This window comes from Drosophila mojavensis, unplaced genomic scaffold (assembly GCF_018153725.1).
Source record: "Drosophila mojavensis isolate 15081-1352.22 unplaced genomic scaffold, ASM1815372v1 contig_136, whole genome shotgun sequence".
Classification (NCBI taxonomy): domain Eukaryota; kingdom Metazoa; phylum Arthropoda; class Insecta; order Diptera; family Drosophilidae; genus Drosophila; species Drosophila mojavensis.
Window position 1 is genome coordinate 31,740,763 of NW_025318667.1, and position 16,483 is coordinate 31,757,245.

Consider the following 16,483-nt stretch of genomic DNA (forward strand, 5'->3'; position numbering starts at 1 on the left):
TTCAAAACAATTTCAGTGTCCGCTACGCAGCTCTACAAATTCCTTTGGCTTTAATCGACTGGAATTGCGTTCCAAACAGGGCAAGTCTAAGCCCATTCCGATTGGCGCCCATCATACAGTAAGCGGTCATGAGGCAATGGATCTGGCCAAGCGACTAAATGAGGAGCTTGCTTCGCAGCATCAACAGCAGCTGCAGATCCAACATCAACACCATCATCAGCAGCAATTGCGACCTATTAGTCCCGATATACGAGCTGTGAGTCCAGACTGTGAGCCGCGGTCACGCAGCTTTGATCAGCGTGGATCGCCGTCGGCTAATCGTGACAAGGAGGCGGGTATGTATGTGGGCGGTACGTGCGTTGCAATATAATATCAAAATGTGTTCGCCACTGCCAAATTGCCCGGCTATATTTTCCATTTCGATTTGAAACTTAATTTAATTTCAATATTCGTTACTGCTTTTGTAGTTCTTTTTATTATTGATTTTATTTTTAAAATTAATTTTTGTAAATTTAATTTTCTAAATTTAGTTTAAATTCATTTTCTATTGGTTCTGTTAACATACTGACTAAATCAATTGGGTATCAACTAATATGTCCACGTTATTCGTCCTCTCAGGTGGTTGATCAAACTTTCAATTAATATGTTGACTATATTTTTAATTTGTTGCTCTCCTTTGCATGCCAGTTGTGTGCGTATTTTAAAAAACTCAGTTTTCTAACTTTCGCAATCTCCCGTAAAAAAAATAAATAAAACAAGTATGAAGGTTCTAGTCGAGACTGCTCGACTAGGAGATACCCTGAACCCTCTAAGCTGATATTCTAAACATTCTGCACTTCTTTTATGCACACATACATACACATGCATCGACACGCACGCATAAGCCTGCGCTCTGCTAACTGCGCAGTAAGCAGGACAGCGCTTGGGCTGCACTGCGGTATGGACAATATTTTGAGAATTTATTTGTTGAATAATTTCTTTTGTAGATAGATAGATTATGAAACTTTAAGAGCGAAATTATATGGTTAGAATGTGTGTACATTCCAAAGCATATGTCTCTATTACTTGAAATACGGTTTTCACAAATTGGGGGCGAATGGGGCGTGGTTTCAAAAATCTGTAAATTACAAAATCTTATTATATATATAATTAACTGTATATACACAGTAGATCTGAAGTCCCCAGGTCTAAAAGTTTTCAAATTAGGCTGAAAAAACAAAATCAATTCTCGATTTTTCTCCATAAAAACGTTATCGGACGAGTTATTGAAAAATATGAAAATTTTGTGCTGCGTATGGTATACACGAGTCTACATGCAAAATTTCAGCTCTCTAGTTCGTGTAACTTCTGAGATCTAGACGTTCAGACGTCGGAGGGACAGACAGACAGGGCTACATCGACGAAGCTCATCGCCCTGATCAAGAATATATATACTTAATGGGGTCTGCGATGACTCCTTCTGCCTGTTACATACTATTCACAAAACCATTATACCCTGATTTCCCATTTTCAATGGGTTCAGGGTATAAAATGAAACAGCTAAATGTAATTTGTGCCTTACAATAATAACAAGTAAGAAAGCTCTAGTCGAGACTACTCGACTACGAGATCCCCTGCACCCTTGGAGTAATAGCTATATCAATAATTTTTCGCGTCTTTCAGCTTACACAAGAAACACACACACACACACACACACACACACGCACGCACGCACGCACACACAGTCATACATACACACACATACATACACACACATACACACACACACACATACACACACACACATACACAAACATTTACATACATATACACACACAAGCATAAACACGCATGGGCGGCAGTGAGCGCTTACTATGAGAACTTAATTGCTTAATAACTTTTTTTGTGGACGTACGATCTTCATGAAACTTTTAGATTATGATTATAATATGTATATGCATGTAATTGCCAAAGCAAAGCACAAGTCTCTAGTATTCGAAATACGCCTTTTACAAATATGTGGGTGAGGGGGTGGATATAGGGGTGGGGGGTAAATTTTAACAAAAACCCAAATTGTATAAATTGCATATAAGCATACATTAAAAATTTGGAGACTCTAGCAATAAAGGTGTAGAAGATATAATTTTATAACTGGTTTTCGATAAGGTTTTTTACCAAAAAAAAAAAGAGATCGGGATGAGTTACCGATTTTTAATGATAAACTTGATATGCGCGCTGTAATTACGGACATTTAAAAAAAAAATTGAAGTCTCTAGCTCTTATATTTTCTGAAATCGACGCGTTCATACATACGGACAGACGGACAGGGCCAAATCAACTCAGCTCGTCGCCCTGATCAAGAATATATGTATTTTGTGGGGTCTGCCACGCCTCCTTCTGCCTGTTACATACATTTCAACAAAACCATTATACCCTGATTTCCCATTGAAAATCAGTTTTAAAATTATATCCTACATATTTAAAGCTAGAGTCTCCTAATTTTCAATATATACTTATATGCAGTTTATACAATTTCGGGCTATGTTAAAATTTAAATGCATGCATATCTATGTTATAATCATAATCCGAAAATCTCATGAGAAAAGTAGATTCACAAGAAAAGGTATTAAACAATGAAGTTCTCATAGTAAGCACACACTGCAGCCTATGCGTGTTTATGTGTGGGTCAGTGTTGCCAACTTTTGTTGAGCAAAAAAGCTGTTTTAGTGGGAAGATACTTAAAAAAAAAAAACTGAAATTTTGTGAAAAAAGTCGGACAAAAAAGCTGATGGTTTTTGCTTTACTTTGATTGATATTTACTTATATTTTTAGTAACTAGAAGTCATGGCAGCATTTCTTAAAGCGTGGCAAGCCGTATCTGTAAAGTTTTACACTATATAGGTTTTACCTGACGCTTAAAATTGAGTAAGCATATCAATATTCATTTTATTGCGTAGTTATGTTTTTACAGCATTGACCTGACTAAGACTTCTTACCACGTGCGTGTTCGACCATGGCAAGGAAAGTAATGCCATTGCAAAAGTGGCCAAGTCCCTACATTTTTTATTTCCTCCCGAATACTTATCAGCACACCTCCCACCCTAAACTATGTAGAGTCTTAAGAATTTCCCCACTGAATTGGGTGAATATTCTTATATTGATGTTCAATACTTTCAATGTTCTTTGAATAGAATAACTCTAGTATTGGAACGATACTATTTTTGTTTACTCGCAATATATATACATATGCCTTAAAACAAATCAACATTCTTCATTATTTGAAAATTTGCCGGAAACCTATTAATTAAAACATATTTAGTGAACACATACATTTTTGTACTACATGTTATCAAATGAGTTGCATACATACTTTTTAATTGCTTTATAAGCTCCGTTAGAGAATTTTTACTTTTTATTATACCCTGAACCCATTTTCAATGGGAAATCAGGGTATAATGGTTTTGTTAAAAGTATGTAACAGGCAGAAGGAGGCGTGGCAGATTATATATTCTTGATCAGGGCGACGAGCTGAGTTGATTTGGCTCTGTCCGTCTGTCTGTCCGTCCGTCCGTCCGTATGTATGAACGCGTCGATCTCAGAAGATATAAGAGCTAGAGACTTGAAATTTTTTCCCTAGGTCCGTGTATATCACGCGCATATCAAGTTTTTCTTTATATATCGATAACTACTCCCGATATTTTATTATCGATCACAAACCTTATCGAAAGCTAGTTATTTAATTATATCTCCTACACCTTTAGAGCTAGAGCTTCCAAATTTTAAATGTAGACTTATATGTCTTTTATGTAATTTCGGTTTTTATCAAAATTTACCCCCCACCCCTATATCCACCCCCTCAACCTCACCTTCGTAAAAGCCGTATTTCAAGTACTAGAGACGTGTGCTTTGGAATGTACATACATTTTCACCATATGATTATGCTCTCTTTATTAAGATTGTACGTCTAGAAATTAAATTATTCAACAAATAAATTCTTATAATGTTGCCCACACTGCAGCGCAGCACAAGCGCAGTCGCTGCTTACTGCGCAGTTAGCAGAGCGCGTTCTAATACGTGCGTGTGTATGTATGTGTGTCGAAATTAGAGGGTTCAGGGTATCTCCTAGTCGAGCAGTCTCGACTAGTCTTCTTACTTATTTACATACATAGAATCAAGAAGTTCGATTGCTCACAATAAGTTGTATAGAATACAATATAAATCATATTTTAATTTAGTTAGTTCCACTCTATTATTGATTGGATCATTCATATAAAATTGACCTAATGAACTATTTTGTTTTAATTGAACTGCAATGACATCGCTACAAATTATGATAAATTGATCAGTAAAGAAACAAGTAAGAAAGCTCTAGTCGAGACTACTCGACTACGAGATTCCCTGAACCCTTGGAGTAATAGCTATTTCAATAATTTTTCGCGTCTTTCAGCTTACACAAGAAACACACACACACACACACACGCACGCACGCACACACAGGCATACATACACACCCACATACACAAACAATTACATACATATACACACACAAGCACTCACCCATAAACACGCATGGGCGGCAGTGAGCGCTTACTATGAAAACTTAATTGCTTAATAACTTTTTTGTGGACATACGATCTTCATGAAACTTTCAGATTATGATTATAACATGGATATGCATGTAATTGCCAAAGCACAAGTCTCTAGTATTTGAAATACGCCTTTTACAAATATGTGGGTGAGGGGGTGAATTTAAGGGTGGGGTGTAAATTTTAACAAAAACCCAAATTGTATAAATTGCATATAAGCATACATTAAAAATTTGGAGACTCTAGCAATAAAGGTGTAGAAGATATAATTTTATAACTGGTTTTCGATAAGGTTTGATTTTTAATGATAAACTCTCTAGCTCTTATATCTTCTGAAATCGACGCGTTTATACATACGGACAGACGGACAGACAGACGGACAGGGCCAAATCAACTCAGCTCGTCGCCCTGATCAAGAATATATATACTTTGTGGGGTCTGCCACGCCTCCTTCTGCCTGTTACATACATTTCAACAAAACCATTATACCCTGATTTCCCATTGAAAATGGGTTCAGGGTATAAAAAACACATATACACACACATACATACACACACACACACATACACACACACCTACTCGCGTATTGAAAATGGGAAATCAGGGTATAATGGTTTTGTTAAAAGTATGTAACAGGCAGAAGGAGGCGTGGCAGATTATATATTCTTGATCAGGGCGACGAGCTGAGTTGATTTGGCCCTGTCCGTCTGTCTGTCCATCCGTCTGTCCGTATGTATGAACGCGTCGATTTCAGAAGATATAAGAGCTAGAGACTTCAAATTTTTTAAATGTCCGTAATTACAGCGCGGATATCGAGTTTATCACTAAAATTCTATAAATCATCCCGATATTTTTTTATCGATAAAAAACCTTATCGAAAATCAGTTATAATTCAGATGCGGCTGATAGCTATTCCACAGCGCTGAGATCGGATTGCAGCCGCCGGCCAGCACAAAGGCCGATTGATACGGATTCGTTGTGTAACCGGCGGTGGCGGCTGTCAGTCCGAGCATGTGTATATCAATGGGCTGGTAATCCTGGCTGCTGGGCTCGGTGGGCGGCGGGAGCAGCGCAGAGCTGAGCGGAGAGCTGGCGCGGCGTGGTATCACTGGCGTCTTTAATAGATTGAGCACATATTCACGCTTCGCCGGCAGCTCAAAATCCTCGAATTCAATGTCACAGGCCTTGCGCTTGAGCGACAGATCCTGTGGCTGCTCCTCCTGGTATTGTGGCTGCTGCACCGGGGCGAACTGTGAGGTCTTGGTCAATGCCAAGGCCTCCATTTGTGGCAGCTCCTCCACAAAGACGATGGCTTCTTCAGCGGGCAGCTCTTGTAGTTGGCGGCCCTGTCGTCGATTGTGTGAGTGGTTTTGTGTAAAGTTAATGTTTGAGTTGTGGATATGATCTTTTTCGTAGCACTAGAGAGAGAGATTGATGCGAGATCGAGCGAGTTGTTTACTCAACGAACGATGAGGTTGCTGTGACAGGTCGAGGGCCGAGCGAGCTCTTTTATATGCTCGGGGCTTATCTGCTGCTGCTGCTGTTGCTGCCTGCCATTTGGTGGTGGTTCTTCTTCAGTTCGCACACTCATACACGCACACTCACTCATGTGCCGACTCAGGGCGCACGTGTAGGTCTCTAGGTAGCAATAGCAGCAGCCTACATCTTTGGAGCTACAGTCTCAAAATTTTGAATGTTACTTATATGCATTTTGTACAATTTCGGTTTTTGTTGAAATCTACCCTCCACCCCTAAATCAACCCCCTCACCCTAACCTTTGTAAAGGCGTATTTCAAATACTAGAGACTTGTGCAAGTGCAAGGTGCAAGTGCACGCATATTATTGTTATAATTACGATCTAAAAGTTTCATGAAGATCGTATGTCCACAAAAAAGTTATTAAACAATTAAGTTCTCATAGTAAGCGCACACTGCAGCCCATGCGTGTTTATGCGTGGGTGCTTGTATGTGTATGTGTTTGTGTGTGTGCGTCTTACTTGTGCAAGCAGAAATACTCAAAAAATTATTGTAATGGCTATTGCTCGAAGGGTTCAGGGGATCTCGTAGTCGAGCAGTCTCGACTAGAGCTTTCTTACTTGTTTTCTTTTATATTCGTTTGTTTGCAACTTTAATACATTATGTGTTTAGGTGGCTAAGGATAGTGCACGATGCTTGTGGGGCGGCCGTAAAGCATTGCTTCGCAAGCACTATGCGCTACCTTAGCCTGGGACAGCTCGTTTTCGCTCGATTCTGCGAAGCTCCATCATAATTGTGGCCGCGAAGGTGCTTATAAGTTTCCCAGCTGTCTCCGATTCCAGCATAACGTTGACCATGTTGTCCGCTCTAAGGGAGCGGCCAACTGCTTCTTCCAAACAACACCTCTCCTCTAGGAAGCGTCCACATTCGAATAAGACGTGGTTGGCGTCCTCCACTAGACCTCGTCTGCACCAAGAGCATTCGTCAGTTTCTTCGTGGCCAAAGCGCTTTAAGTAGCTCGGAAAGCACCCATGTCCCGAAAGAATCTGTGAAAGAGAAATTAACCTCGCCGTGTTAGCGGTTTACCCATGGCTCAAGCTCCGGGATGAGAGTATGTGTCCACCGCCCTTTAGTTGAGCTGCTCCACCTTCTTTGCCATCGTGCAATGCTGTTCGCTCTGATATCGTTGCGTCGTAGAGGCTCGTGTGCATTCCGTTCCACGGCTTCGGCGACTAAGTCCTCCAAAGGCACCATACTGGCTATGACGAGCGCCGCGTCGTCAGAGACTGTTCTGAACGCGCAGCATACTCTGATTGCGCACAGTCTGTAGGTGGCGCAAATGCCCCGGCTGTAGCTCGGCGTTGCCATCGCTCTTACCCATATTGGCGCAGCATACGCACGTAATGACGGACCTAATGACGCTCATTAGAAGGAGACGTCGTTGCCGTTTTGGTCCCCGCGTGTTAAGCATAATTCTTGAGAGAGCTCTACAAGAATCAGCTGCCTTTTTATGCACATATTCTAGGTGCTCGTGGAAAGTTAATCTTGTGTCTATCATGACGCTAAGATACTTTATTGCCCTCTTTGACGCAATGGTGACGCTGCCGATCTTTATATTGGCAGTTTCCACTCTTTTGCGATTGCTTACTAAGACGACTTCGGTTTTGTGTGCTGCTAGCTCGAGCCCAGCTCCTGTCAACCAGTTTCGTATGCGATTGATACAATCGCTGCGCATATCCTTTGTATCTTTAAGCTCTTTGCCTATGGCGACGACAGCTACATCATCAGCAAAGCTTTTGGTGTGCGCACCTGCTGGAAGTTCCAAGCGCAATACGCCGTCGTACATAATATTCCATAGAAGAGGCCCCAGCACTGAGCCTTGGGGTACACCAGTTGACACTGTATGACTTTGGGGACCCTCACTCGTGTTGTATACCAGTGTTCTTCCTCTGAAGTAGCTCTTTATTATCTCTTTTAGATATTTAGGGATATTATATTGTGATAGCGCATCCAGTATCACATCCCAACTAGCTATGTTAAAAGCATTCTTTACATCCAGGGTCGCCAGGCCAGAAACTTTTTCTAGCGCATCTCTTGTTGACCGAGCCTTCTGGAAACTAAATTGGTTAGGTGACAGGCCTTCGGCGCTAGCAATAGAAGCCTCCAGTCTACAGCCAAACAGTTTCTCAAACACCTTTCCCATGGTGTCTAAGAGACAGATTGGTCTATACGAAGATGGCTCCAGATGGTGGTGTGCCAGCCTTGGGTAGCAATACCAAGCTCTGGGTTTTCCAGGCTGCAGAGAACGTCTCCTGAATTAAACATTCGTTGTATAATTCGGCAAATGTACTAGGGTGCAAGGCGAGGGCTAGCTTTAGCGCACGATTCGGGATCCCGTCCGGTCCTGGAGCTGTGTTAGATCTAAGACCTCTGAGAGCTACTAAGATTTCTTCGTCTGTAAGTAGAACAATTTGAGTGCAGCAGACTCGGACTCAGGGGCATGAGTGGAGCTTAGTCTTTCTGGGAAGAGCGTTTCCACAATCGATTTAAGCTCCAAGCGGTCCGTAGGCTGCACCTGTTTACCTGCGTATAGTTTCTTAACTACTACCTTGTATGCTCTGCCCCATATTCGGCTGAGTCGCACAACTCTAACAAACATTCATTTTTGCTTGCCCGAATGGCCTTCTTCAACTGTCATCTAGCTGCCTGGTAAGCTAATTGTTTCTCAAAAAACGTAGACCTACCGCGAGCCCGTTGATAGCTTTTCCTCGCCTGGATGCATTTGCGTCGAATGTCACCTATTTGTGCATTCCACCAATACGTATGCTCTTGTTGTCGCGTGAATTGCTTGGGACGTAACATGCTCCTATTGTAGGCACTCTTAATTTGGGCTGCCATTTGGCATGCTCTGGCCTCAGCATTACCAATTGTGCACAGAGACTGAGTGGCCTCTGAAAATGATTCAAATAGCTATTGCTCGAAGGGTTAAAGGGATCTCATAATCGAGCAGTCTCGACTAGAGCTTTCTTACTTGTTAATGTTCGAATAATTCATTTTCGCCTTATTACATTTTTATATCCTGAACCCATTTTCAATGGGAAATCAGGGTATAATGGTTTTGTTGAAATGTATGTAACAGGCAGAAGGAGGCGTGGCAGACCCCACAAAGTATATATATTCTTGATCAGGGCGACGAGCTGAGTCGATTTGGCCCTGTCCGTCAGTCTGTCTGTCCGTCTGTCCGTATGTTTGAACGCGCCGATTTCAAAAGATATAAGAGCTAGAGACTTGAATTAAATGACCGTATATACAGCGCGGATATCGAGTTTGCTTTTAAAATTCGATAAATCATCCCGTTATGTTTTTTATCGAATAAAAACATTCAAGTTCAAGTCAGATGCCACAATAGCTAATGGTGAATGGTTTTTCATTTTTTAAATTAGTCAAATATTTAATATAATATGTAGATCATATGCTGAAAGTTTCATTAAATTTCATTAGGTCCAAATTTAATAAAAAATAATTAAATATTTGGCCAATTAACAAACGCACGTGCAGTAGCTACAACAGTATCGTATACGTGTACACACATACATACATTCAAACTTCTTCTAGAACATTCACATCAGCTATTAGTTTGGTTTAGTTCTGCTAGTTGGCGCTGCAGCAGTGAATCTATTTGAGTTTTGCCAGCGCAGCTTCCAAAAGTGAGGTGGCGTAGTGAGTAGGGGCGTGACGCTCGATCGAGAAGTCGCGGGTTTAAATCCCGAGCGGTGCAACTGATGTTAGTTTTTTTAATTGTTTCAAAATATTTTTATATTTTATTAAATGAGTTTTGTATTTCATTTATATTTTTAAATACATCGAAATTGAAATTTTAACCATGCTAAATGAGCATTTTTATACTCATTCACGAAAGTGAATTAGTATATTGGTTTTGTGCAATGTCCGTCTTGCTGTCCGTCCGTCCGTCCGTATGAACGCAATCTATTTCTGCGCTATTGAAGCTAGAGACTTGAAATTCGGAACACATACTCGTGTATATCTCCAATTTATAGTGTTAAAATTTTCCCGATCCGTCCACTTGGGGCGTGGCAAATCGGAAAATGCATTTTCCGATATGCCCGAAATCATATTAATTAAAGAGCTAGAAAGCTGACATTTGGTATGTAGGTCCGCGTCGACCACTCAAGATCACGAGCTATGGCGGATATATCTCCGCCCATTGGGGGCGTGGCAAAAACTGATAAACGGATAAAACTGTATCTCCTAAAGTTGTGAACCTAGAATGCTGAAATTTTGATATTTCGATTCTATAAAGATAATAATAATAAATATATACCTACGCCTACTAGGGGCGTGGCAAACCGGACCTGAAGTTATAGTGATTTTTCGAATTCTGCTATATTTTAGGCACTATTCATGCTAGAGACCTGAAATTTGGTATATATACGTGGGTTGACCACCCAAGACCAAAAAGTTTTGTCGGATATATGTGCGCCCTCAGGGGGCGTGGCAAACCGCAAAAGTTTATATCTCCTAAAGTATAATAGCTAGAAGCTTCAAATTTAGATAGTTAAATTACTAGTAACCTCTTCTGATGATCCAAAATAGTTTTTACGCCTCTTTAGGGGCGTGGCATATCGAAAAATACTCTAATTTTCACATTTTTTTAGCGTAAGCATTCAAATTTGGCAGCTAGGGTACCGTTATCTCGTTCTAAGAACTGACCAAAAATGAGGTTTCTACGCCCAGTAGAGGCGTGGCAAATTAATTAGGAAAACTCCATTTTCTACAGAATCAGAGCGAAACTTTGCTACTAAATTGCTGATAGGATGTGTATGAGTATTTCGCAGTTGGTAACGCCTGACTGCAACGTTCTTACTTGTTGTACTCATTCACGAAAGTGACGGAGGGACGGACGGACGAACGGAGGGACAGGGCTATATCGACTCAGTTCGTCGTCCTGATCAAGAATATATATACTTTGTGGGGTCTGCGATGATTCCTTCTGCCTGCTCACACAAGAAATACGCACACACACACACACGCACACACAGGCATACATACGCACACACGCATACACACACACATACACACACACACATACACAAACACATACACAAACACATACACACACAAGCACCCACGCATAAACACTCATGGGCTGCAGTGTTGGCTTACTATGAGAACTTAATTGTTTAATAACTTTTTTTGTTGACATATATATGATATGATAGGATATGCATGTATTTGCCAAAGCACAAGTCTCTAGTATTCGAAATACGTTTTTTACAAAAGTGAGGGTGAGGGGGTGGATATAGGGGTGGGGGGTAAATTTTAACAAAAACCGAAATTGCATAAATTGCATATTAGCATACATAACAAATTTGGAGACTCTAGCAATAAAGGTGTAGGAGATATAATTTTATAACTGGTTTTCGATAAGGTTTTTTATCGATAAAAAAAAGATCGGGATGAGTTATCGATTTTTAATGATAAACTTGATATGCGCGCTGTAATTACGGACATTTAAAAAATTTGAAGTCTCTAGCTCTTATATCTTCTGAAATCGACGCGTTCATACATACGGACAGACGGATGGACAGACAGACGGACAGGGCCAAATCAACTCAACTCATAAATAAAAACAAGTAAGAAGACTCTAGTCGAGACTGCTCGTCTAGGAGATACCCTGAACCCTCTAATCTGATATTCTAATCAGTCTGCACTTCTTTTCGACACACATACATACACACGCACGTATTAGAACGCGCTCTGCTAACTGTGCAGTAAGCAGCGACTGCGCTTGGGCTGCGCTGTGGTGTGGGCAACATTATATGAATTTATTTGTTGAATAATTTAATTTCTACACGTACAATCTTAATGAAACTTTTAGAGCGTAATCACATGGTGAAAATGTATGTACATTCCAAAGCACACGTCTCTAGTACTTGAAATACGGCTTTTACAAAGGTGATGGTGAGGGGGTGGATATAAAGGTGGGGGGTAAATTACAACAAAAATCGAAATTATATAAAATACATAAAAGTCTACATTTAAAATTTGCAAGCTCTAGGTCTAAAAGTGTAGGAGATATAATTAAATAACTAGCTTTCGATAAGGTTTTTGATCGATAATAAAATATCGGGAGTAGTTATCGATATATAAAAAAACTCGATATGCGCGTGATATACACGGACCTAGGAAAAAAAGTTTCAAGTCTCTAGCTAGGGCGACGTGCTGAGTCGATTTGGCGCTGTCCGTCTGTCTGTCCGTCCGTCCGTCCCTCCGTATGTATGAACGCGTCGATCTCAGAAGATATAGGAGCTAGAGACTTGAAATTTTTTTTCTTAGGTCTGTGTATATCACGCGCATATCGAGTTTTTTTTATATATATCGATAACTACTCCCGATATTTTATCGTCGATCAAAAACCTTATCGAAAGCTAGTTATATAATTATATCTCCTATACCTTTAGAGCTAGAGCTTGCATATTTTAAATGTGGACTTATATGTACTTTATATAATTTCGAATTTTTTGTAATTTACCCCCCACCACTATATCTACCCCCTCACCCTCACCTTTGCAAATGGCGTATTTCAAGTACTACAGACTTGTGCGTTGGAATGTACACACACTTGAACATTATGATTATGTTTTAAAAGTTTTAGTAAGATTGTACGTCTAGAAATTAAATTATTTAACAAATAAATTCTTATAATGTTGGCCACACTGCAGTTAGCAGAGCGCGTTCTAATACGTGCGTGTGTATGTATGTGTGTCGAAAAGAAGTGCAGAGTGATTAGAATATCAGATTAGAGGGTTCAGGGTATCTTCTAGTCGAACAGTCTCGACTAGAGTCTTCTTACTTGTTTTATACTAACTATTTTCAATCATTCTCTATGATATTTAAGCCTGGCAACGTATGCAGGACCTCCGCGTTTTAGGGTGCGTCTTGTATAAACATCTGTTCGTCCTAAAATAAATACTTCAATTTAAATTATTTTCTATTGAGAGTATTAAAAAACGAAACAACCTAAATCTTACAATATTTTCGAGATAGGGCTCCAAATAAGTATTATTCAGTCGGTAGGTAGTGCCCGACTGTAACATTCTTATTTATTATACCCTGAACCCATTGAAAATGGGAAATCAGGGAATAATGGTTTTGTGAAAAGTATGTAACAGGCAGAAGGAATCTTCGCAGACCCCATAAAGTATATATATTCTTGATCAGGACGACGAGCTGAGTCGATATAGCCCTGTCCGTCTCTCCATCCGTCCGTCCGTCCGTCCGTATGAGCAAAAGGATCTCAGAAGATATAAGAGCTAGAGAGCTGAAATTTGGCATGCATACTCGTGTATACCATAGGCAGTATTATTTTTTCGATAACTCATCCGATAACTTTTTTATCGAAAATAATCGAAAAATCGACTTGGTTTTTTCAGCCTAGTTTGAACACTTTTAGACCTGGAGACTTCAAATTTGTGTTGTATATAAAGTAATCGGATACAAAGATTTTGTAATTTACAGATTTTGGATACCACGCCCCCTTCGCCCCCAATTTGTAAAAAACGCATTTCAAGTACTAGAGACTTGTGCTTTGGAATGTACACACATTTTGGCCATATTATTACGCTCTAAAAGTTTCATTAGGATCGTATGTCTACAAAAGAAATTATTCAACAAATAAATTGTCATAATATTGTCCACATTGCAGCGCAGCCCAAGCGCAGCCGCTACTTACAGCGCAGTTAGCAGAGGGCGTGCTTATAAGTGCATGTGTATGTATGTGTACATAGAATAAGTGCAGAATGATTAGAATATCAGCTTGGAGGGTTCAGGGTATCTCCTAGTCGAGGAGTCTCGACTGGAGCCTTCTTACTTGTTCTTGTATGTTGTATTTAATGGCATAGTTTTTTCATTAATAAATTTTTATTGCAATTAAAATGCACTGAAATGATTAAAAAAAATTTTAACTATATTTTTTAAGCATCACAAAGTGAAATTACCAGATATATGAAAACAGAACCCAACATTTTTAAATATATATATATAAAAAAAAAAAAAAAAAAAAATATATATATATATATATATATATATATATATATATATACATATATATATATATATACATATATATATATAAAGAGGCTTTAGTATCAACCACTGCGTGGGTTACTCAAGCTCTCTCACTCTCTGTCTCTATCTATCTATCTTTTCCTCTGTCGCTCCACCCCCATCTGGCCCTCCCCTCTCTTACACTCTGCCTTTTATATACTCCTCTTCTGTCACTTGACTCTAATGCAAAAGTGCGCTCCAGAAAATCTATAGGCATCTGGCCGCGGAATCCCGTGTATTTGGCAATGCAGCTAAGCTGAATTGAACAATATTCATTAGCTACATATATTCATTTTCATCATTAGCTACATATACTATATAGCACCCATCATTTAATCATCAGCCCGACACTCCAAACAATTGTCCATAACTTAATATCTAATGATACTTATAATTGGAACGGTTGTGTAACAATAAAGAAAAAAAAAATAAAAAGAAATATATATATACAGTGGAATCCGGTTATAACGACTCCGCTTAAAGCGTCCAACCGGTTATGTCGATGAAAATTCGATGTCTTGGTTGGTCCCCATACAAACTTATATGAAAGAGCCTCCGTTTAGTACATCTTCGCTTTTAATGACAATCCGCTTATAGCGACGATTTTTTCATATTTTTGAGTCATTCTCCGGATATTACGACGTGCCGAAAAAAAAAGAGAAATAATGACAACAAATTTAAGCATTAAAAGACGCTGCTAGAAATGTATATATGCTTCTATTTATCAATCATCCGTGTGTACGTAGGAACGACACAAATGCTGCTAAGACACTGAGAGAAAGACACAAGCTGCAATGCCGATGTCACACAAATGTTTCGATACCATGTTATTGAAATAATATATAATATACTAGTTGTCCCGGCGAACTTCGTACCGCCTAACAGTCTCTATATATATAAAACAAAGTAGAGTTTGTTACAAAACTTATAATTCGAGATCTGCTGCACCAATTTTCATGGTTTTTGATTTGTTGGATTTGTCTCTGCCCCGAATTGGAAACAGGCATTGTATTTTTGAGTGCTCGCTAGAAAAGTAGGGAACGCAATGGCTCTGGCGGCGGGACCACTAATGGCAATGTCACTTTACCACTAAGGCAGCACAAACCGGGCGTTTCACCAGCAAACTTCAATGCGCCACAATGCTGGCAAGCAACGTCCATTAGACCAATGCAAACTAAACGATTCAAGCTATAGTCAATGGTGCAATCATATCGAAACGCTTCTCGATTCAAATCAATCCTTGAACCATTTCTTATTGCCATTTCACGGTCTGCCTCTCTTTGAGAAGCACGAATTAAGGCCCTTCTTTGCTGGGTACTAACGCGGAGCCTTTCTCGGGCGATTTCTCGCTCTTCGTCAGATAATTGACTCGCGATATTCCGTTGCCGAATTGCATTATGGGTCCGCCGGGAAAGATTAGATCTTCTAGGACGCGGCATTTTTATTAATAGTAATACTGCCCTCGCACAAAACCATATAAAACAATCGAGAAATATAAATATAAATAATTTACACAAATTTATGTTTGAGACAAACAAATACCTGAACTTTCGAGATATTTAGCTTTTGTACGCACGCGCACAATTATTATTTATAAAGTTTAAAAGTCCAAAAATATAAAAAGCCAAAAATACACTTTTTAATAATTAACTTTTTTTTTTTTAATTTCGAATTTTGAATTTTTTATTTATTTTTGATTAGTCAGGTTTTAATCTTTTGATTTTTTTTTTAATTTTTGCAGATTTTTGATTTGAAATATTTATAAAGTTTAAAAGTCCAAAAATATAAAAAGCCAAAAATACACTTTTTAATAATTAACTTTTTTTTTTTTAATTTCGAATTTTGAATTTTTTATTTATTTTTTAACAGTCAGGTTTTAATCATTGGATTTTTTTGAATTTTTGCAGATTTTTGATTTGAAATATTTTTCTTTTTGATTTGGAAAAAGAAAATTTTTTTTTTGTTGATTTTTTTTTTCTTTTTGAATAGTCTTTTTCTTTTTTTTTTTTTGTTGAATAGTCTTTTTTTTTTTTTTTTTTTTTTTTTTGTTGAATGAGTGCCGTAGACTGACTGACTACATTTGTTTATTTACTTCTATACAGGACCGAAACTGTCACTGTTGTCAAGGCTACTGAGTATAAATGGAAATTTGAATCTTTAGGAAAAAAACCGCGTTTTTCAAGTATTCGTCAAATTTTTTCAGTATTTTAAAGATCTACTGACCTACTCGTTCCGGAGACAAATCCAACAAATCAAAAACCATGAAAATTGGTCCAGCAGATCTCGAGTTATAAGTGCTAAGACACTTTTACACAA

General features: G+C 38.9%; 1 protein-coding gene across 4 annotated transcripts in view; it reads left to right on the forward strand.

Annotated features, from left to right (window-relative positions):
- Positions 1 to 16,483, forward strand: part of LOC6586330 (inositol hexakisphosphate and diphosphoinositol-pentakisphosphate kinase) — an 85,096-nt gene that overhangs the window by 36,754 nt on the left and 31,859 nt on the right. For 3 of the 4 annotated variants that reach the window (XM_044009794.1, XM_044009796.1, XM_044009800.1), the window contains exon 9: positions 17 to 350. In XM_044009794.1, coding sequence (XP_043865729.1) covers positions 17 to 350 — 334 coding nt within the window. The remainder of the gene's footprint in view (positions 1 to 16; positions 351 to 16,483) is intronic. The other variant, XM_044009797.1, reaches the window with a different exon arrangement.